At 31.3% G+C, this 23,832-nt stretch overlaps 1 protein-coding gene across 1 annotated transcript in view; it reads right to left on the reverse strand.

Annotated features, from left to right (window-relative positions):
• LOC126734617 (zwei Ig domain protein zig-8) overlaps nucleotides 1-23,832 on the reverse strand; it is a 502,147-nt gene that overhangs the window by 96,279 nt on the left and 382,036 nt on the right. Inside the window, exon 4 of the mRNA XM_050438315.1 lies at nucleotides 7,630-7,840. Within this exon, the coding sequence (XP_050294272.1) occupies nucleotides 7,630-7,840 (211 nt within the window). The remainder of the gene's footprint in view (nucleotides 1-7,629; nucleotides 7,841-23,832) is intronic.

A 23,832-nucleotide genomic window follows, 5' to 3' on the forward strand; every position in this document is an offset into this window, starting at 1 on the left:
CCTTATACATGAATTTTAAATCTTCTGTATCTTGTATTTAGATGCAACATCCAGAAATGGGCTATATACAAAATCACAATAGTTGTAGTTACTAAGAACCAAAGACTTTTTTGTTTTTTCTTATAGACCCCACGTGCAACCCGAAGACATTCCTGCTGACCCAAGGCGCGCAGCTAGGAGCCTTCTTAATCCCGATACTTGTATTCACTCTATGCAGAGCCCGCTTTGTACAGACCCACCTTGTTTAGCTTACTGATTAAGCTAATTTCTACTAAACACCCTAGAATTGGAGATAGTACACCTACGTCAGAAGAATATACTGTTGTAAGTTATTCAGAGTTGATGCAGAGGATGTCTGGGGTACAAATTACTTGAAGAATGGCGGCAAAGCTTATTTTTGTTGTGTTTATATTTCCCCAAGTAGGCTAATAATTGTAGGCTAGGTAAGCTTTATAGCATTTCAAATTTCATACTGAGACATAAAATTTTAATCTGCAATGATTTTAATTTCACTAATGTTAATTAAATACCGTGAGAAACTACAGCTAATTATACAGCTAAAAATCTCTAAATTTTTTTATGACACACTTAACTTTTTTCATCATTTTCAAGTGAATAGTTTTAAAAACCAGAATAACTGCACACTTGATTTATTTTTAACCAACGATACAGTTTTGCCAAGATATTAAGCACTGTCAGCTGCTCAAATTTATAGAATTTGATATTTGCCTTTTGCCTGTGGATAAACTCAATGAAAAGAATATGCAAAAATTTTAAAGAAGGACACTAAAATGGTCTAAATTTACATTTTAATAATTTTGATTGACAAGAAATTTTCAAAAACCATAACATACATTTCTGTATAAGTAAGATTCATAAGATTGAAAATCATGCAATAAATAATCTTGTATCTTTAAAATAAAACTTTTTTTTTACCTTTCCACCTTTATTATGATAATCGCGCTTTATTTATTTCACACGTAGTACTAATTTATTTCTATTTAACTATAATTTTAATAAAATTTCGCTATTTAAGAGGACTGATAAAGTGCTAACTTTCTCAGAACATTACTTAATTACTTAAGCATTAAGTGTTATTGAATGCTGGGCTTAATAATTGTAAGGAATAGTAAGCTATTAACCTCTACAAGCTTTCTAAAAGCATTATATTTTGCCTATATTTACAGCCCTTTGGGGTTTGCCTCCATCGGCATCGTCTAGGCTTCATTATGTGCGGTGTATGCTAAGAGCCTGTTCAGATGAGGCGATTTACGTGCGAATAGACTCGCGCGTTTTATTTTGGGCTGTGTCCAGATGAGGCGTTCTGCGCGCGAGCCCACTTGCGCGTAAATCGCACGTTTTTTACCAGATACCGCGTTTTAAGTGCGTTTCTACGCAGAGCAATTATTCAGAGACTAGTGGAGACCAGTTTTGAGCATGGAATTGAATACAGCGATTGTGTTACAGCGGTGGCTTGCATACCGTAAATGGAAACGTCGTAAGCAAAGAGCAAATCGACGGTTTCACGTACATCCAACTCTACATGACAGAATGACACATAGTTTCATCGTTTGATGATTTACTAGAAATTATTCAAGATGATCTGGCTCTATGTGAACATTATGTAGTACGGGATACTGTTTCCGCAGAAGAAAAGCTAGTAATAACTCTAAGGTAATATCTTTTATTATGTTAACTTAAACTTAGAATTAGTTTAACAAAAATAAAAAATAGTTTGAACAAAAATTAGGAACCATTTTAACAAGTTTTAACAAATATTGGCAGGTAGGTACTTAACATTAACATAAAGCTAATTAGGTATTGTACAGGTCCATTAATTCAGATTCTTGGGAATCTTGTGTAGATGCCGGTGATGGAGTTGTAGGGTTGTTGTAGGCAGGCGTTGTAGATGGAGCATTGTGCTGCACAGTGCAGTAACTTTTATTGTATATTGACAATTGTAAAAATGACGCAGTTGCTGGAGGCGGCGGAGGTGGTGCAGGTACATACGAAGATGTTGAAGGTTCTGTTGCATATCCTATTTCTGCATAATAACCTCTCTGATGTCCACGTGATGACATTTGTAATTCATAATGATGTGCTGGAGGCAGATAGGTAGAACGAGCAGGTGAAAGCCTATTACACAGGGCTTGTTGAGCATGAAGGACCTTCATTAACTCAATTTTGGTTTGAAGTCTATTTTCCTCAGGTACTTTAAGAAGTTCTTTGTGCAATGACAAACAAAATAGTTTGTCATCATCTGCTTCTGTTTGATTTGTTGGCTGTGGCATATTTCCAGATAGTAAATTATTTTTTAGAATGCTGAGAAATTCCTCGTCGGCCTAGCTGCTGGTGGTCTCATTACATCTTCTCCATCGCCAGAAAAGTCCTGTTCTTCAGCTGTATCAGGCGTGGTATGATGTTGCTGTTAGTAGTTTTATTTCGTGTCGATCGTTCAAGGAACATCAAACGTTCAAAAAAATATATTTGGGTTTGCTAGATACTACTGATCCAGAAGGTGTGTTTTTCCTCTTTTTCATCTCTCTTAAAAATCCATCACGCAACCCTTTCCACTTCTTTTATAATAGATTACCTGTAAACAATAAAATGATTAAAATATTCAAACAAAAAATATTTATTATAAGTTTGCAATAAATTAATAACGTTATTTTCTTTTCAGATATTTGGCTACCGGATGCTATTTTCCGGACCTGCAATATGCGTATAGGTAAGGAAAATCTACAGTTATCGAAATATCACAAAAAACCTGTTACGTCATTTGGCAAAAACTGCAAAATATAGTAATGAGAGAACCTACGAAGACTGAATGGGAGGAAATTTCAAAAATACACAAATTTTCCAAACTGTATTGGTGCCATTGATGGCAAGCATATCCGTATTATAAAACCTAGACCTTTAAATGTAGACATAGAGTTTGCCGAAAAGATCATTAAAGCTTGCTGTGTCCTTTATAATTATGTAAGGTTAAGAGATGGTTATAGATATGACCACACTTGTATGAAACTCTTTATGAATTCTTGTATAAAACATCTTTGATTAATTTAAATAATACGCCAGTGAGGCCTAATGCGAGATCGCTGAATACAAGAGACAGATTTGTTGAATATTTTTTTATTGAAGGGAAACTTCCTTGGCAAGATAAAATGATATAGCTTTTTATATTTTATATACTACTTAAATATGTAATAAACTATTCTTTATTTACCTAATTTTTTTCTTTTCTTCTGAGTCATCAGCTCCACAAAATATTTCAACTATTTCTTCCCAGTTTCTTCGTTTTACTACCCTATTTGAATATTCCTCTGATTCCATATCCCATACAGCTGGCCTTTTTTCAATTTCACCAATGAAAAGTTTGGTGTCAAAATTATCGCGATCCATTTCACAAATAGGTCAGCTCGCCACAAAGACGCGCGTAGAACTGGAGAACTGGACGCATCTTATGGGGCCCTGGTACCTCGACCTGCGCGCATCTCGCCCGTATACGCGCGAAGGGGAGTCCCGCTCATTGAAAGCGTTTTACGCGCGAGTTATTAAACGCGCGAGAGTATTTGGACGGAATAATAGCAGCTATAGTATCTCGAGAACGCACGTAAATCGCCTCATCTGAACAGGCTCTATCAGGTTGGAGATAACGCAAAATATTTTTGTAAAGTTTTAAGACTATAAAAATACTGCCATATTTAACTTACATGCTAATTTAGTGAAACTTACATTTAAAAAGCAATTATATTATATTCAAACACGATACTCTCATGCAGATATGTTTTTTTTCTATAAACTAATTAACTATCATATTGATTCGAGTTATATAATATCTCAAGTACCTTTCTGTATACCTCAGCGAAATTTTCGAAATTCTTATTTGCTTCCGATTTGTTTGTATAGAACAAATGTATCAAGAAGTTGGCCGTATGCTGTTTTTTAAATAATTTTACCTTTTTTACTGTAGATTTATTGTGTGTTATTTTTTACCTAAGTACACCTGAAACACTTTGTAATTTACAGATGTTCCTTTCCGTTTTGGCCTATTAAGTTCGTAACGTATTTGTTTTAATAAATAAATAAATAAATAAAATAAAAAAGAAAAAAAAATATCGCCGCTCGGGGATTTAAAGGAAAAAATAACTTAATTACCCATTTGACACTATTGTAGATAGTTATCCTCGTAGTAGTTTCATGCTTTATGCAAATCGGAGATCGAGAGCTGAAAAAGATCGTGAAACGAGTGGATGCCTAGAAAGTGGGTGAATAACATAACTTTTAGGGTATCCCGCTTATGAATCATTATGCTGCTAAACAATACTATATAAAATTAGGAAAATTACAAATTATAAATTATATTAAGATTATCTTTCACGAAACAAGAGCAAGAAAAGAAGTTTTTTGTTTTAGAACTTAAAGTGGGCATTTAACTTATAAACATTACAATATTTTATTGAGGATTTTATTTTTGATGGTTTTAGATTTTTACTCAGTTTTTAATGAAATCTCACTTAAGCAATAAAACACAAAAAATTTAAACTGCTTGTAAATTTTCAAAAGTAATATCTGTACCTTGAAGAGTTATTTTTAAAAGCTGCAAGGTAGTTTCCTGAGACTTCTTTTGTTTACTTTGCAATATATATTTTTTATTCGTAAATAATAGAATACATTATTATATTTGAAAAATAAAACATACCCAAAGCAAAAATTAGACTTAACTCTTTTACAACTATAACTCTTAAAACCAGTCCTAGTAAAACTCCAATTATGAAAAAATATTTCTAGCTAACTTAATCTTAGTATAGGTCAATCAAATATGTGTTTTAAAAGTTGCTTAGGGGACTATTGTTTGAATATAGATACAAAACAAGACTTTTTAATGAAATACTTGTACGCACGAGTTACTTCTCACAGTCGCAGCTCATGAGGTTGTTATGGAACAATAAAATGCCAAACAATGAAACGCACCTTATTGACTCTGCCTCCTTAATCCGTCAATCAAAGCTTTCTGATCGACATTTTTCCAGTTTATTATGTTTGGAAATGGTTCGTATCTATTAATTTCAGGAAGCGAAATTACTACGTCTGATGGAAAAATATTGTTTTTTTTTTTTAATTTCTTTAAGTCATCCCTTCGATAATGATCAAGTCAAAAACAAGAGGCTCAGAATAATTTTATGAAATGCATACATTTTTAAAAAAGTGGCGTTTCAAGGAAGTCTCAAGGAATGTTTTAGGATAAACTGATGTCAAAATTCTAGTAAAACTGTTTTAGGGATAAAACTGCAAATGTAATATTCCAAATTTGCTCCTTTCTTAAGTCACACAAGAATCCTGAATCTTGACAAGGTAAAGGGTTGGAAACTAATATAATTAATATATGAACCCATAATAAACTAAAATTTGCTTAAAATTTGTGTATCAGTAGCATTTATCTATTGTCTTGTAGCTCTATTTTGCTATTTATTCTTGTTTAGTTATTTTAAAAGTTTAAGTTTTTTATTAATTTAATTTTTTTTTCTAATATCAATTTCATCCCTTAAGTGGGATTGACTTTCGCTTCTAAAATATTGAAACGGTCGTAATAATATCTTATAAAGATTGTTTGTATTATGAGTAAGCCAGTCTCGGTCTAGTAGTGGTCTATTACATTAGCCAGAGCAATAGCATAACTGTGACAATACAAAATCTACAATTTTCTGGTAAAATGTTTTAAGTAAAAACAAAATTGGAGAATTGAAAACTCATAGGTTTTTGTAGAATTTTAATTATATAAATACATTTTAGTTGACTGTAACCAACTAGTTGATTTACCTTTGGAAGGAGAATTGTAACTTTAGATTAACAAATATCTGGAAAAGTTAAGGATGTTAGACAATAATTTATTTAGTGATTCGGATCATCCTTCAAATAGTTATAAACGAAACCTAAGGTAATGCTTCTCTAGTAGAAAAAAATATCTTAATAACAACTCTATTATATAAATATACTGAAAGATAGGATAAGATTGTCTGCAGATGAGCGGTAATAAACACGCAGATTTTCTAGAAAGGTGCACATCAGAAGAATATAATCTGAAGGTATAATCTTATATATTGCTCTTTAGACCTTAATACTTGGCTGAGAGTGAACTATTAACTATAATATAACCAGTGGGTTTAAATAAAAAGACAAGACGCAGCATAAAGATGTTGAGTTCTTTCCTTACGTTTATTTAAATATTACCTATTCACATCTAATACATTGTCACATTTTCTAAAAATATTAGAGAACTAGAAACTTAATAAGAAAACCCTAAATTCTATCATAACATCTTGTAAAGTTCTGAACTATAATGGAAAATGCCTTGGTAATTGTTTAAGTCAGATTTTAGTTTAACTACTTACTATACCGACTACGATAACTACTAGGCAATAAGTTGTTCCTCAAGTAAATTTTTTAACAATTAATGCACTGAGCTTTATTTCACAAATAGTAAGAACTTCAACCAGATCGAAGATTTCTATCGAGGTATGTGCCACAAATTTAAATTTATCCGTGCATATTGTTGCGTTAAAATAAGTAATTTTCCTTTACAATTTGGATGTTTTTGCACAAAGGTGCTACAAAGAAAGTAAATCCTTGGTAAAAACTAGAAATCACCTACAAGAAAAAACTTAACGAGATAATGTTATACAAATTTATTAGGATCTTAGTACAAAATCCATTAATCTGTTTCAGTATTTAATCAATCACTCAACGTCTGTAAAATTTTACAACCACTATAAATTTGAAGAATAATTTAAAGTTGTTTAGTTTTTCACTTTTTTTAAAACTTTCAAAACCCTGTTTAATGAAACGTTAATAAATATACAATTTCTTAAGGTGGTAATAGCCCAAGTATAAAACTACTTCAGAACTCACCGTTAATAAGTTTCTCTGGTGCAAATTGAATGATAAATTGAAAAGGAGTTCGGGAGGTAAGATGAAGGCTTATTTCGTTTCCTTAAATTAAACGGATAGTTATTTCGATTTTAAGTTTGGTAAAGAACGAGAAATTAATTTTCGTAAAGTTATACTAACATTTTTTTTTATAAACAAACATTTACCTATAAAGGAATCATTTTTAACTAATACTCTCAGAGGTTATGCTAAATAACAATCTTACCTGTTTATCCTTGAAACTATTTTCAACTAACTATCTCATATCTAAAAATCTAAAAATAAAAAACTAAGAAAAGTAGGAGTGTCATCAAAAATTTTTAGTTTTAAGAATTTAGCATAAAATACAAATTGACAAAATGAGTTTTTATTTGTTTATGCAAAGTGCATGTTTCCACGGAGAATTATTGACACAATCCTTAAAATGTTCCTAATTTTAAAAGCTGCTCATTTCGAAGTTCTACAGAAGCCGACTCGGTTTTCCGCGGGCAATTCTTCATTAAAACTTTTACTGAAGAAAACAAAATATAATTATGACTGGGCTTGCAAAAGACGTATAAAACACCAGATGCTGAAAAACTTTTCTTTGATTTATTATGTACGGTAACGTACAGTTAGGATAAAATAAATATTTTACCGTTTTTTAATAAGGCTTAAAGTTCTTTACTTTAACCATACATTATTTTTTAACTTTAAACTTACCAACAATTGTTAGAAATACAGGAATTCCTACGGGTGGAGTAGTACTAATTTGGCACTCGTAGATCCCAGAGTCCTTTTTCTGAGGATACCTTATTCGTAAGGTCCATTCTTCAGTGTGTGGAGTATGAATAGCTTCAAATCGCTGATCTGATGTATATGTGTACCTTCCAACTGTGAGGAGGTGTATGTCTCGATGTCTTACCCAAGAAACCTAAAAACAAAATACGAAACTGGTAGAATATATATTCACACATCTCGAAACTAAAATAAAATTTTGTAAAAGTGGAAAAAATGTAAAAAGCCAGAAAATATTTTTAATAAAAAAAAAAACAAAACAAAAGTAAAGATTCCAAGTCAGAATCTTACTTTTGGTGAGAATCTAGTGTAGTCTTTTGGAGAAAGAATGGATATGTTTCTGTTTAATAAAAAAACGTTATTTATCGATTTGCTTAATTTTTGCTTTTATTGGATATAGCTCAAAAAAACCACTTCAGACGATCAATTATATATTTTGTCGATATTTCAAGCTCTACGCATCATACTCCGAACTCTAAAATATACATAAAAAACGAATAAAATCATAGAATTAATAATCATTGAACCAGTTTTATACAAATAAAATTACATTGAATAAAGGGAATTATTTTGAAAAATTGCTTATAAAACTTAACTAAAATATAAAAACTACACTCAGCAATTTCTAAACATTCCAATATTAAAAAACAAAGGATCACAATAGATAACACCAGGAAGATTTTATTAAAATGATAAACTGCATATACAATGTATGGAAATATACAGTGTGGTGACTTTAACTGGAATAAATTCAGTTAAAACTAATCAAAATTTATCTCGGAAAAATTCCTGAGACCCGTCGATTTTTGTTCATTTTTTTTCACATTTCAAGATAGTTTTTGTATTTTTTCACCTACAGGGGGGGTCCAAATTAACCCCAACTTTTTTTTTTTCAAATGGAAAGCCACTTTTTTTAAACTCTCATTGAAAAGAGCCCTTTTTCTTAATTAAATTGCCCTATTTACTTTTGTGATTATCTAAAGGAGAAATACAAAAAAAAAATAAAAATCATTAAAGTATTAGAAGTCTCGAAATATTTTGTATTGGTAAATTTTTGGCGTGTTTGTTTATTTTATTGGTATCGAGACATTTCCTGACATTGTTGTAGTGTCACTGTTAAAGTGAATTTTAACCAGTTGTTAAATAAGCTTAGAACATTAAAAGGCTAGAATTAGTAAACAACAACTTTGTTTGAGTCCAACATGTGCACAGGGGCAAGAGGGGTGTTTTGTTTACAAACATATTTGCCGATTCTCTGTTGTCAAGTCGAAGCAAATTTCCAACGAAGGAAATTTTTAGCTATATTTTAACAACCATCATAACGTTAAATTAACTTATTTGTGTTGTATTTATAAGAAAATTTAAAATAAAAAGTATAAATACTACAATTAACCTATTTTAAGAATAAATATAATATCCTTAAGCAAAAAATAAACAAAATTATTAACATTCTTATCCCTAAAACTGCTTCTAAAAAATTTGAAGCGACAACACCGGAGCTTAAGCGCCTGAGCCATACGCGTAGTGTCAAACGGCTTTTTGTTTACTTTCGGGATTCGTGTATTTTCTTTCATTTTTGGTTTAAAAAGGAAAAAGGCCACATTTTATTGTTTTTTTTTAAATTGCTAGGATGGCAAAAACTTGTGTCGTTTGTGCCGTATCATGATAAAAAGGTGATTCAAGCCGATCTTTTTACAAGTAAGTACCGATACTTTCATAACATCACATCATGGGGTTACCATCATCATAAGCGTAGAATAGGGGATCTAATAGATATAAACCTAATAAAAACTTGAATGTGAAAGTGTGCGTAAAATGCCAAAATATTTATATTTTTAAATCTAAATATTTTTTTGGACATATTCATCTATAATTAGGCTATAAAAAATATAAAAGTAGAATTTTTTCCTTGGTTTTATTACAGGATTTTATGTTTTTTTAGTTGTTTTGGCAGAAAGAAGGCATAATACCTATCTAGCATAATGTACCTATCTATATATAGTTATGTTTTTTTAATATTTATGTATAGTTATGTTTTGTAGACATTAGGTAGATAGATGAAATTACTAAGAAGAGTAGAGTAGAAGTGATTTCTTATATAAGGAAGCTAATATTATCAGTAGCCAGACTTTATTAAAAAAAATCAGCTCTACCTCAAAGATAATTTTTTTTAAATATATTTTTCTAGAAGAAAAAAATCGTCACAAAAAGTATTAGTGTTACTCATATAAGCTTTATTTATAACTAATACTAATTAAATTAGGTAAGTGTGTAAAACTATTTTTTTACTAGGATTTCTGATACACTGGTTAAAAACACAGCAGCGGATAATTCAGTTAATTTACCAAGTGACTTATCCTTCAAAGCTGCAGGGGTAGCTTTCCTGAAGAGTGCAAAAACTTCTTTAGCTTCCAAAATGGTATATAGTACAAAGAGTGAAGCTAATATAGACAAGTATGGATAATTAAAATAGATTAATATTTTTGATACACCAAATTTTGTATAATTACAGATCTGATCATTCATCAGCAACAATAACTGCATCTGAGATTAATAGTTCTTCAGTAACCGTGGGGTCTAGTTCAACAATTACTATTTCTCATCCAAGCCGTTTTTGTTTAATACTATTGCTACACATTCCCTGACTCTGCCAAAGAAAAGGTAAAAATACACTCAAAATAGACTACTAGTATTTTGCCATGTATTATCCTATTCTATATATCTTATTTAAAAGTGATATAGTATTTTATTGTGTTATATTTGTTTAATTAAATGCAATTAATTAAATGTATGATATTACAAAGATTCTTTATAATAACATACATTTTATTTATCAATTGGATTATCATAATAAATTTTTTTAATTTTGGTAATACTATATTTTTATGTATATTATTTTAGGGTAAAATCAAAATGATATCCTGAGGACCTAAGCACTGATGATTCCACCGTTTCAAAAGCTAAATCACTTGTCACCAAATTATAGAAAAAAAAATTAAGAAAATTAAAATTCGACGATTGCAACAAACAAATTTGCGCCAAAGAAATTGAATTAGATCTCAAGTCATTATTAAAATACTTAAGAAATAATAACATGATTTTCGAAAAAGCCCAACATACTACATATTTTATTTGACTTGTAAAAGTACTTGTTTGTATATTACTACTAATAAACTATATTCTAATCTATTGTACATAGTCTTTATTCTTAGGTAAGCTTTGTTTTTTAGTATAAATTAATATGATATAATAATTGGTATTAGGTATTATATAGGTCACTATTAAATGTTTCAAAACCATTATACAGGCTAAATACTCATAATAAAAATCTTATAACCTACAAAAAACCTGCAACTCCTTCACAATTTGAACATCCTTGTAGTTTTAACTTTTTCCGCTGAAGCAATATTGTCCCTTTGAAAAAGTCAGCACCATAGAAGTATATATTATGTGATATAAGTGATGTAAAACTGAGTTTTGTCCAATATAACAGTAACAATAAAATTTTGCAAAATATTAAAAATTTGTGTCTTAAAACATGATTTATTAAGAAATCTATAATATTATATTAATAAAATACTTAATTTCCATAAAAATGCTTCGACAAAAATGCTGTCTTTTATTAGGACCTTCCTCTAATGAAGTCCGTTAAAAAAAAACATAAATAGCTCATAAATGGTAATATTACTTATACTCAAACTCTTTAATAAATAATAAAAATTTATCAGGTAAATATTTGTTGACGACGTCACTGGTAAAGAGTGCTTGTATCGGTGACATCAACAATGCGATCGAGCGGCGTTGCGATGCCATTACCGTTTTCTCGTTTCTTCGTACTTTATTTTCATTTATTTAACGTATATTGACTTCGATATAGGGTATCTTATCAAATTTATTTAAAAAAAAATGCTTGATATTTTATTAAAGGGGAGCAGTAGTATTGTTTTGTGCCTTCGGAAACAACTGGAAATTTTTATGATATTATAAAGTGATTTTTGCCATTTCTCTATAAGCATTTGGCATCATTGCATCAGAGATGTTGCAAGCAAACAAACCTGCCCATAGTTCCACGGCATGCTACTTCTAGCCTTTCAATGTTCTAAGTAAATAAGTTATATTGAAAAAATGCCTTATTTATCTGAATCCCACAAGATTGAAATCTTAATGATGATTGGTTATGGGGACAGAAGTCGTACTCAGCTAGAGGTTGTCCACTTATTCAGGCAGAAAAATCCAGATTTGCCACCTATTAACCAAGGTACGGTTAGTAAAATCGAAAGCAGATTTCGAGAAGTTGGGCACGTGAGGGATGTTTCAAGACAAAGGTCTTCTAAAATCGATGAAAACGCCCAATTAAATGTGTTGTTAGCGATGGACGAAAATCCGGTAACTGCAGCAAGAAGAGTAGCTCGCGAAAACTCTATTCATCATAAATCTGTGCTAAAAAATTTAAAAAATGCAAACAAACGACCTTATAAAATGCAACCCGTTCAAGAGTTATTGGAAGACGATCCAGATCGCAGAGTTCAGTTCTGTGAATTAATGATGAACGCCATTGACGAAAATCGCATATCTTCGGAGTGGATCCTTTTTTCTGATGAGGCTACATTCACCCTAAATGGCCATGTTAATAAGCAGAACTGTCGCTACTGGTCTGACGAGAACCCACACTGGGCAAGGGAAACTAATACACAATATCCCCAGAAAACTAATGTTTGGGCTGGCATAATTGGCAGGCAAGTTATAGGGCCCATATTCTTCAATGATACTTTAACTGGGGAAAGATATCTAAAATTTCTTGAACATGAACTAGTTCCAGTCTTACGTGCCTTATATCCGAGTCAGTTCGATCCAGATTTGTATGATGAAAGAATCTGGATGCAACAAGATGGTGCTCCCCATATTATGCCCATAATGTATGCCAATATTTAGATGACAATTTTCCAAACAGATGGATTGGTAGAAGGGGTGCAATCGAGTGGCCGGCACGTTCTCCCGATCTTACCCTACTTGATTTTTTTCTGTGAGGACATTTGAAAAGTCAAATTTATATGAGCAAACCAGGAAACCTAGACGAACTCAAAGAACGTATTAGGCAAGAAATCCGACAAATATCTCCAGTGCTAGTGCTAGAAAATGTCAGAAACGAATTTTATTCTCGTCTTGGGCTTTGCCAACAGGTAAATGGTGCTCATTTTGAGCATCTTATACATTAAACGGAAATTTTAATAATTTAATGGTGTTTTTTTTCGTATTTCTCCTTTAGATAATCACAAAAGTAAATAGGGCAATTTAATCAAGAAAAAGGGCTCTTTTCAATGAGAGTTTAAAAAACGTGGCTTTCTATTTGAAAAAAAAAAGTTGAGGTTAATTTGAACCTTCGCTGTAGGTGAAAAAATACAAAAACTATCTTGAAATGTGAAAAAAAAAACAAAAATCGACGGGTCTCAGGAATTTTGCGAGATAAATTTTGATTAGTTTAAACTGAATTTATTCCAGTTAAAGTCACCACACTGTATTGTACGTCGTCTTCGTTCTTATTAATAACTATAACATCATAATTAATTCTAGAAATTCATAGACCCTCCGCGCTCTAGAGTTTTTATTATTTTTTTTTTGTTATAACCATCTATGTTGGGAGATGAGTTTTGTCAAAAGCTGTAAGATAATCGTTTCAAGCAAGCTAGTCTTCTTATCAATTTTTATAATTTTTTTTTTCTAATTTTTTAATTGTCTTGTTCACATTTATGTTGCCAATTAGATTATGTAATTTTAATTATATAAAACTGGTGCAATTTTCAATTTAATGATTTTAATTGTTTTTTATGGATCTTTTAGAGTTCTGAGGATGATCCCATAGAGATCAAAACGTCTACAAGATATATAAGAAAAAGGAATTAAAAATGGATTTCTGTATTGTAAGAGATCTGACACAAATATTAACGCCGTGCACCAACATCTGCAAATAGACCTTACACTTTATCTATACCAGAGGCAAAAGTCAACTGTCAAATAACCAATAGGTTGTATATGAACCTATGAACTTTCTTTTATTTAAATCATATCCAACCTATGAACCTTGGTTGTTTAACCAAGTTTGTCCAATTTGGTTGGTTGGTTAAACGACCAACCAAATTGGACCAACCAACAAGGTTCATATGTTGTATCCTGGATATGACCTCTATACCCTATTTAGGTATTCGTCGTCTAAAGTAGTTTTTTTGACCTATATCCAACAAGTTTTGGTATTTAACATAAAACGATATGAAGAAAAAACATTAATTTTTAAGGGTACAAATTTATACTATTATTTAAATTCACAGTCTTAAGTAGAGTTAGTCAATACGACTGTTCCATGAGGTAAAGATAAACGATTATAAATTCTACCATTTATTCGATAAATGAAAACTATTAGAAACTGACCCTAATTTTCAAAAAAAAAAATCATCTTTTGAAGAACAGTTTTAAATAAATAGGATATCATCAAATAAAATTGTTGAATTTGTGACGATACTAATTTACATCAGATCCAATAGTATTCAATGCATTCCAAAAAATTCACTATTTAGAGTGGATTTTGGGCTGACCGCGTCACAGTTACATTTTTTTTTTGAGAACAGCCGGGGCCAGATGATTATCATCAACAACGAGCACTCTAGCTTAATAATCACTAACTTCTTTTGGATGTAGCTATGTGTCACACAGCTGGTCACATTGGGTATTTTGCGTCGCAGTGATTTCAGTAATGTCACGTGAAGGTGATGGATACTGGCCGCCAAGATTGTGCGATTTGACGCTAATAGGCATTTTCGTGGAAAAGTTCTTAAGTCGCAAGTTTAAGTAAATAAGCCACAAATTACAGAGAACCAACTTATCCATGCCATCGGTCAAATTCAACGTAACTAATGCTACAGAATTATGGAAAATTGGACATTTTAGGTGCGCACCACACAGTAAAGCCATGGCGGATATTTGCACGTTGTTATATTCTATACATAATTGATAGGCCTCTCGAGCGAATATACAACATTTTAAAGATAGCTCACATGCACTTTGTTTTATTTCAAATTAAGACTAGAAACCCTTAAATAAAATTACGAACCAAAATAATGAATAATAGTGCACCTTCTATTAAATCATTTTTTTAATCCCTATATATATATATATATATATATATATATATAACTAGTGAGGGGCAGATTTATTGTAGTTATGTAGATCCCATAAATGTTTTAAAGTTATAAGAAGGTGGTTTTTCGAGCGGCTTTTTATCCAGAACAAAAAAGTCCTTTAGGAACCTTTCCCTTATCTTTATGTAATTTATCGTTATTTCAAATCATTGCGCTTATTAGCACATTGTTTAATTTACGTCCTCGTCAGGTTTTTGAGAGTAAGATAACTTTTAACGTGCTTTCATTTAGGAAATTGTGTATAATATTAAAAATAAGTACTACTTGAAACAAAATTATATTTTCGATTCTTTGATTGATGAAAATAATATTTTTTATTGAAATTATACCTAATTTAGAAAAATTAAAACATTAAGACCAATCAGTGCTTAATCAGTGAAAGAATCTAATGCAACAGATCGTAGAAACTCTGAACAAAAAAAAATGCAACAAAATCAAGTTTTTATATATAAAATTAAAAAAAGAAATGTTTCCAGTTTAAGCAATGCTGTCGAATTTTCAACAATTTATGCTTTTATTGTTTTTACCTTACTTTAATTAACTTAAGCAACAACAATGCAAGATTCATATGTTGTATCCAGGATTTAACCTTTACACTCGATTTAGGTACAGCAGAACCCCCAGTTCCCAAGCTTTTTCGCTGCCAAGATATGCCGCTTCTAATAAAGACGGCGAGTCCAAAACGGTACCTAAAGTCAGTGGTGGTTTGACTTCCTATACAGACCATTACAGACGCGCTACACATTACAGAAGTCGTCATCGACCTTGCTGTCAGCATCGACAATCTGTAAGCAAACCAACCTAGTGCAGAAATTTTTATTTCGAGAGAATTTAATATTTACAATGTCAATTAGTCGAAGAAGCGCCAAGCAGAGGGCTTTGCGATAAGTCATGGCCTAACGTAGCTTATTCGGGAGCCAACTAGAATTCCTGATAGATAGACTTTGCTATCCTCCTGGATCTGCTTCTCGGGACAGATTCTGACTTGTACAAAACCGTACATGCACCACTAGGAACGTCACACCACAAATTCACAAATTCAAAATTGCAACATGTGAACTAGAAATGAAAACTCACTATTACACATTATAGGTTAGCGATCTGAAGACATTTTTCAGTTTTAGAGTCAATGATCCTTCTTAATTTTGGCAGGAGGTATTTAATTTAGGTATGGAGGCTTATATTATGAACAACTTAAATATCTCTTCAGACAGCAAACCGTGTTTTGATGGACGTTGCACCAGGGGAGTTATAAGCAAAAATGCTACTTATTGCACATGGTGACAAGACCCAAGTCCTGCCAATCGTGTCAACTTTGTTACCTTGAGAAATACGTGCAAGCAGACAATCTATACCTGCGAAGAAAAATATAATGAGAAAGTAAAGAGCAAACGTCTTATTTACCTAAATGGATCAGGATCGTACTGGTTTGAAGAAAAGCATTTAGAGAAGGTTTTTGTAGGTCAAACATGCCACCATTGACTAGGAAGATGGTTTAATTGCAATAACTACAATAAAAAAAGGACTTGCTGAGTCAGATATTCAAGTGCATCAAACTGTAACATAGACCTATGGAAAAACGTCACCAACTTTCTCGATGCCAGGGATAGTTTTCCGTCACAAAGATCTGCAAAAGTTATCAAAGGCTTCAATACTATCGAGACCACCGAAGTCCACCAACATCATTAGCGACCCTCAGTATAATTTTCAAAAACACAGGTCTACTGGTGATCTGTTGGCCTATGTCATAGTTGCACCAAGTCTATCGACAAATATGGCGAAGCCCGTGGAAAAGCTCGGGATATATTAAAGGCATTCGATAGGGTCTGGCATAAGATACTCTTAAACAAACTGTGGATTGCCACTAACTCTCTTTACTTGACTTAGAAGCTTCTTTAAAAACCGATCCATCCAAGTTGTCATTATTGAACACACCTCGCAGAGATTTTAAATTAACGATGTCCTTCAGGGATGTATCTTATCTCCCACTCTTTTTCTGTTTTATATTAATAACCTTCTCGACAAGACTTGTAGTTCAATTTACACACAGTTATTAAAATTTTGAAGTATGGTAAGTACAAACCTTTCTGTATTTAATGCATCTCTCAAAGACTACTGACAAAAAAGGCTGCTGTTATAGAAGTTAAGTGAACTGCTAGGCCGTCAGTTCGTTTATTATGTATCAAGGTTTGAAGATCATATAGCAAGGACAGCAAAATCGGCTTCCTAAAAACTTTGGTCTCTTTAAAACGAAAATGCTGTCTACGCCGCAACAGCTTTCAACGCTTTACAAGGCTCAGGTTCGTGCATCTCATGAGTGCTCCTACATATGAAGCAACACAATTTGAAGCTGCTTGATTCCATCCAGAAGAGAGCCATACCTCTTATAACAAATTCAGAGATAACTGGAAGGTTGGACAGCTTGACCCATAAAAAAGTAATCTCTGTTTTATTGATACTATCACGATATATGCTCTTCATAACTGGCTTATATTATTTTATCCTAGAGACTCAGAAATATCAAAATATCGAAGACGCCTAGAACGTTCCTATATTGGGACTCCTTTTAAAGGAGAAATGCACGTCTGTGGGATTAAATTCCAAAGCAGGTCTTTCTTAAACATTACAACTTGCAGAACTTGAAAAAATGTATCCATAGACACCGTAGCACTAGCGCTACTCGTAATACTTGAGTACTGTAGGGTTTGTCCTTTGGTGTCAGTATTCTCCTTAAAAAAAAGTTAACATCTATTTTTTTATTTGGATGTTTTATAGAAATTACTAAGAGAAAATTATTTTACATATCATAAAAGCTTTAAATAACTAAATTGAATGAAATTAATTGCATATTTTTCTGTATACTAACACGTTTTGTAATTAGAATTTAAAACAAATTAGAATATTAAATTAAAGAGATACAAAATATCATTAGGCCTTAATAACTAAAAAAGCATACTTTATATAAAACTTAAGAAAAACCTACAAAAAAATACACTACAAATTAGCATAATTTATTGTGACTTTACAGTTCAGGAAGTCATTTAAATTTGCGAAAACAGTTTTGTATAAGATAATCTTTTAAGACAGTTTTAAATGTAATTATAGGTAAAACCCTAATTTCCCTTCACAACTTATTAAAGAAAGTGGAGCAAGGTATAGCGTCGCATTCTAGGAAGTCTTAGATTCGAGGAATACAAGGTACGATAGTGCAATGTGACGTTTTTCACTGCACTGTAGTGATTAGAAATTTTTTTGTAAAAAGGAGTAAAAATCTGAAAAGTTATACTCATTGAATGAAGTTCTTAATAGTTTATTCTTTTTTGACATACATTCTACATACACACAACGCTATTCGTTCTTCAGTATTTTCTCGGAAGTGGTTCATAACGACGTCTTCCATCAATTCTTATCCCCTCAGCTATGTCGTTCTTTAGCTCATCCAGTACGCGGGGCGTTGTTTAGATATTTATTAGACTTTAAGTACGCCCATAAGAAATAATCTGGAGTTATTAAGTCGGGAGAACGTGCTGGCCAGGCAAAGTCTCCATTTCGGGAAATTAATATCCCAGGAAACCCCAGGAAATTATGGCAAACACAGATTGAGTTATTGGCCAATTCTCCATAGCTACTAAACTGCATACATCAATAAACACATAAAAGTCATAAGAAGAACTCCTCCGTTCATTCATGTGTCACGCAGTGGCGCGTTAAAATGTGTCACATGCCAGTGCCGTACCCTGTGCAATACATAACTTGCCTTAATAACGAATTAAGTTAATGTATCAATATTCAACAGGCTCATAAGATGAGTTCTAAGTTAAACTTGTCAAAATCCTGAACTTCTGAAAAAAATGTTAAGCATCATTTCTGAAATCCGCGCAATCGAAGACTTTAACTGCTTTCCACTAAAAGACAAGTACTTGGCCTCAGACAAGAAGTCCATACACAGCTATAGAGTACCCCAGAGAATGATCTCGCTACAGATTGCGCCAAATTTCGCAATAGTTCTATTCCGGATGCAGGCTCTTTACATATTATAATACCGACATGCTTGTTAAAAGTCAATTTTTGATAAGGGTTTATGCCTAAAAATGTAATAGTCTCTGGACTGGGATGGTGGTGTCTTATAGTGAAAATCATATTTTTGATTTTGTTTAGATTGGCGATTATCCGTCCACTGACCGTTTTCACGCTCTGTGTATTCCTCTAAGAGTTCCTTATTTTCTTGCAGGATAGTAGTTTCAACTATAAAACTGCTGTCTTCTGTATATAGGATAACAAGCGCAGAGGTTATACCACTAACTTATATTAGAAAACGAATGCACTCTATATATATTCCTAGGGCACTTCTTGATGTACAGACCTCTGCTCTAAAAATCGCCACTGAAAAAAAAACACCTGACTTCTATCTATCAAATAATCTTCAATAAAGCCTATACTAAACTAAAACTTTTATTTTTAAACTATAGTTAACAAGACTATCAATAACACATAATTTTTTTCGTTACTCACTAAATAAAAAATATGTTTATGGAATACGTTTACTAGAATAAAAAAACAGATTCTCCTAGAATTAAATTTTCTATTAATAAAAGGTTAGAGTTACAAATATAATATTTAATTGTCGTTTTACATTTCGTAGTTGGTTTATTTTAATGCAAATTAAATTTCAATATAAAAACATAATTAAGTTCTTAATATGCGGCTCTAAACCTGTCAATAACAAAAGCTTAATCCACTTTTATTCTAAATAGCCTTTTTAATAACTCAATCGTAGATATGTTAAAACAGAAACATAATTATTATAAATTCCGTAACGTGCTCAAAAGTGGCTTGTTTTTGAAAATTATTATCATCCAAATTATTAAATTCTACGTTCATTAAATGTTCTATTTAATTTTATATCGATTGCAAAATTATGGTTTAAAGCAATAACGAGAGTAAACTCAATAACACGAATGTATATAAACATTTTAATGTTTCTCAATAATATTATCGCTAGTACAATCTGTGTGGAGTTTAAAGCTCTAATAAAGTGTTGTGATTTAACGTAATTACTATGCGTTTCTATTTAACCATAACGTTTCCGCGTATTCCTTTTTATAAATTTATATAAGCCCACTTCTAAATAAAGCTTGCATTGCTTATAGACTTTTATTTATATTATCATTGCAATAATAAAAAAGAATTTCTATTTTTTTGTTTCCTTACATTCTTTAGTAAAAATTAGAAATCGCCTGAATAAGGTGGCATACTATATGATAATTTCTCTCCCGATATTGAATTTTTATAAACCAGAGCATGTATTTTTGCAGTTTTAGCCTTAGAACCTTGGTTTTCGTCTGTTCATAGGTTTTCTCTTGATATATCTCTTTGGTCAAACTCACATTAATAATCTTTTAGGAAAAGGCAACTTTTATCTTTTTTTTATTTAAAGTACAGCATGATTCTTACATTAAAAAGTTTGCTAAAAGGTTAAATAAGTAAAACTTTCCCTTGTAAAGATCCTTGAACTTTCGAAGGACATATTCAATAGAATAATTATTAAACCCTTTAAGTTTTTTTTTGAATTTTTGCAATAAAAAAATAAGTAATTTGAGCTCATATGGTTAAAACTTAGCCCATCAATCAGCCAATCTTCTCATAATTTTTATAAAAAATAAACAAATTCGTAAGTACATACATAAGAAGTATGTGACATGATATAAAAATTTAAATTAAACTTTTTCGCTAGATATTTCTTATAAGACTGTTTTTACCAATTGTTATTTTCCAGCGTAGTTATTCAATAGCAATACCAATATATTATTGCAGTACCTTGAGAAAATGGTAAAGTTAAAATTTTTACTGCTTTTCTGTTTTAACCATTTCTATTCTAAATTACTATCTATATAAATCTTATATTTTAAAGTCAGGTTCTTCTAGCAAAGTTTAACCAACTAGGATTTAAAAACAACATCTTTCTATCATTTCCTTAAATACTTAAAACTGCGATATGAAAATTAAACCTTGTAATTTTTTTTTTTTTTGTTTCATTATTTTATATTTATATTACTAGCACTGATCTTGTTAGTTTTTTTTTAAGTCGTGTATCTAATTATAATAAAAAAACATAATTTTATTACTTTTTTAACTCTTTATGAAACTTTTGAGATGGAGATCTAGAAATAAATATTGAACTTTTTCACTAATTTCTTTGTCATTATTTTATTTCTAAATTATTTCTTTTATCCTATGATATTTTCGCGTAGTTTACCTAATTATAATAAAGAAAAACATGAAAATGAAAACTGAATTTTTTTTGCTTTTTTTTTAATATTAGTCCGATTATAAATTACAATCTGTATCTTATACAGTTTTTTTTCTAGTATGATTTACCCAATTACAATGAAAAATTATGATTTTGTTATATTTTTTTTGTGATACTTTAGACTGAGTATAAACAGTTTGTTGAAAAAACAAATCATCAAAATAAATCAGTTTTTTATTAACTCTCTTTCAAAAATTAATTTAAATAAAAATACTTAAAGTTAATATAAAAATTATCAGTGATATTAAATCTACAGCAATGGGCGATAATTAAATTATTAAACTCAACATTCGGTTATGCCTGTTTTTTCTACTACCTTATAGTACCCAAGTCATCTCATGTCAATTTGTGTCTGTATTTGAAAATTCTGTTTTTCCTTCAATCTAAAAAAAGCGAGAATTAACCTTATGCTTAATACAAAAATCAAAACCAACCTTTTGTTGGTTTAGAGGAGGAAGCATGCGCGCGCATTGATTGCTGATTATCTTAAAGATAAATACCAGGCTATTTCTTATAATGGAATAGATTCTGCTTTTTCAAGAATCTTTTCTGGCAGGACCCAGGCTTCATCTTTGGACCATCCCTTTTGTTAAAAGAAGCACTATCATGCTGATAATACTGAAATAAATCTATCATTTGAACCAGGTGAAAATTCCCCAGCAGTGGCTACTATTAATTATGACGCTGCTAATAATTACACGTTTTCAAAAAATCATTACTTACAATTAAATTCTAAAAAATCAGCATTTATGGTGTCTGGAGGAAAGGTAGCCATTAAAGAATATTTTTATAAAATTATAAGGACGTAATTTTTATCCAATAAAATGTGTGGAGTACTACAGAAATTTAGATTTAAATCTAATCCATACTTGATAGTGAGCTGTGATTCGCACCACATGTAAATGCTTGTATTCAAAAAGGATTTTTTAATCTTAAAAATATTTATCCACATCGCGACTTTTAAATAGAAAAACAAAAATTCTGCTGTGTTATTCGCTGGTCCTATCACAGCTTATTCATTGCAATCCATGATTAGGGAATTCTGAGGGGAATACATTTAAAAACTCCAAAATGCATACCTATACAGTGCATTCATTTCAAAACGATCCACCCTTTTAACAACTTTCTTAAAAAAAAAAAAAAAAAAAAAAAAAAAAAACACGTCTAATTAGATATACAGGGGGACGTTTAATTATGCATTTACTTAAGTTCTGTCAATGTCCTCACCTCCAGCTAACCTCACTTTAATATGTCAAATGGGAACCCCCATCGTGTGATACATCATAGTAAGCAGCGTAAAATTCTCTATTCAACGGTACCAAAAAAATGAAATCGATAAATTTGTAAGCAAATAGTTAGCGAAAATCTCTAGAAATAATGAATATCTTATTTACGCCAAACTTTGGTATTTTAAATGAATACTTTTAGTGTGGTACCTACATCATTTTAAAATTCTTACATTTTTTATAATGGATCATCAAAAAAAAACAAGCTATTTAGAAGTTAAAATGTGTGGTAACAAACAGTACATTTAGTTCAACCAAATTATTTATTTTTTTAAGTAAAGAATGTGTACCGTTATTAGCGAGAAAAAATAGTGTCTTCAAATTTTTTGCAAAAATCTTGGCAGTCTTATAACTTTGTAGGTGTATTTATTTCACCTATATTTTTTGCGAAACCTACCTAATAGGTACAAAAAAACACTGCAATACCTTACATTTTTAAGGCGTTTAAAAAGCAGGTGATTTATTATTGTTCAAACTGTCAGTTTGACGCGTGCAATTTTTTAATTTTAGTTAAAACAGTGAGTTAATAAGATGGTGTATACGCTAGCCGAAAGAATAGAAATATTTTTCCTTTATGGAGCTCAAGATCGGTGTGCTCGCAGAACCGCGAGAGCATTTAATGAAAGGTATCAAGATAAAAACATGAGCCATAAATACGTATTAGAATTGATACGAAAATTTGAAGAGACGGGATCGATTTGCAATAAGAAAAAATATGAAAATAGAGTTGTAGATGAAGCATGCCAAGTTGAAGTACTAGGACAATTTGCTATCGATCCAACTTTGTCTATGCCACAGGCCGCAAAACTAACAAGAAGAATTCAATTTTGTGAAGTGATGTGCCAGCGAATTGACGACGATCCCCATTTATTGAAGAACATTTGCTTCAGTGACGAATTGTTGAATTTTTTTTAAATGGCCTGGTGAACAGACATAACTGTAGATACTGGGATAATGAAAATCCGCATGTTTTCGTGAAGGCCATACCCAATATCCTCAAAAAAGTAATGTTTGGGCAGGAATTTATGGGAATGAAATAGTCGGTCCATTTTTTTTGGAAGAAAATTTGACTGGCGAAATTTATTTAAACCTTTTAGAAAATGCCCTTCCATCATCCAATCTATGGAAAATCAAGTAGATCAACATGGTGCTATATTATTGAATGAAAATAATATATATTTTCAGCAGGATGGAGCTCCCGCGCACTACACTTTGGTAGTTCGAGAGTGGCTTGATGAAAATTTTCGACAAAAGTGGATTGGCAAACGTGGTGCAATCGAATGGCCTGCGCCGTCTCCGGACCTAACCCCACTAGACTTTTTTCTTTGGGGCTACTTAAAAA

Source organism: Anthonomus grandis, chromosome 3, assembly GCF_022605725.1.
Source record: "Anthonomus grandis grandis chromosome 3, icAntGran1.3, whole genome shotgun sequence".
NCBI classification, from domain to species: Eukaryota; Metazoa; Arthropoda; class Insecta; order Coleoptera; family Curculionidae; genus Anthonomus; species Anthonomus grandis.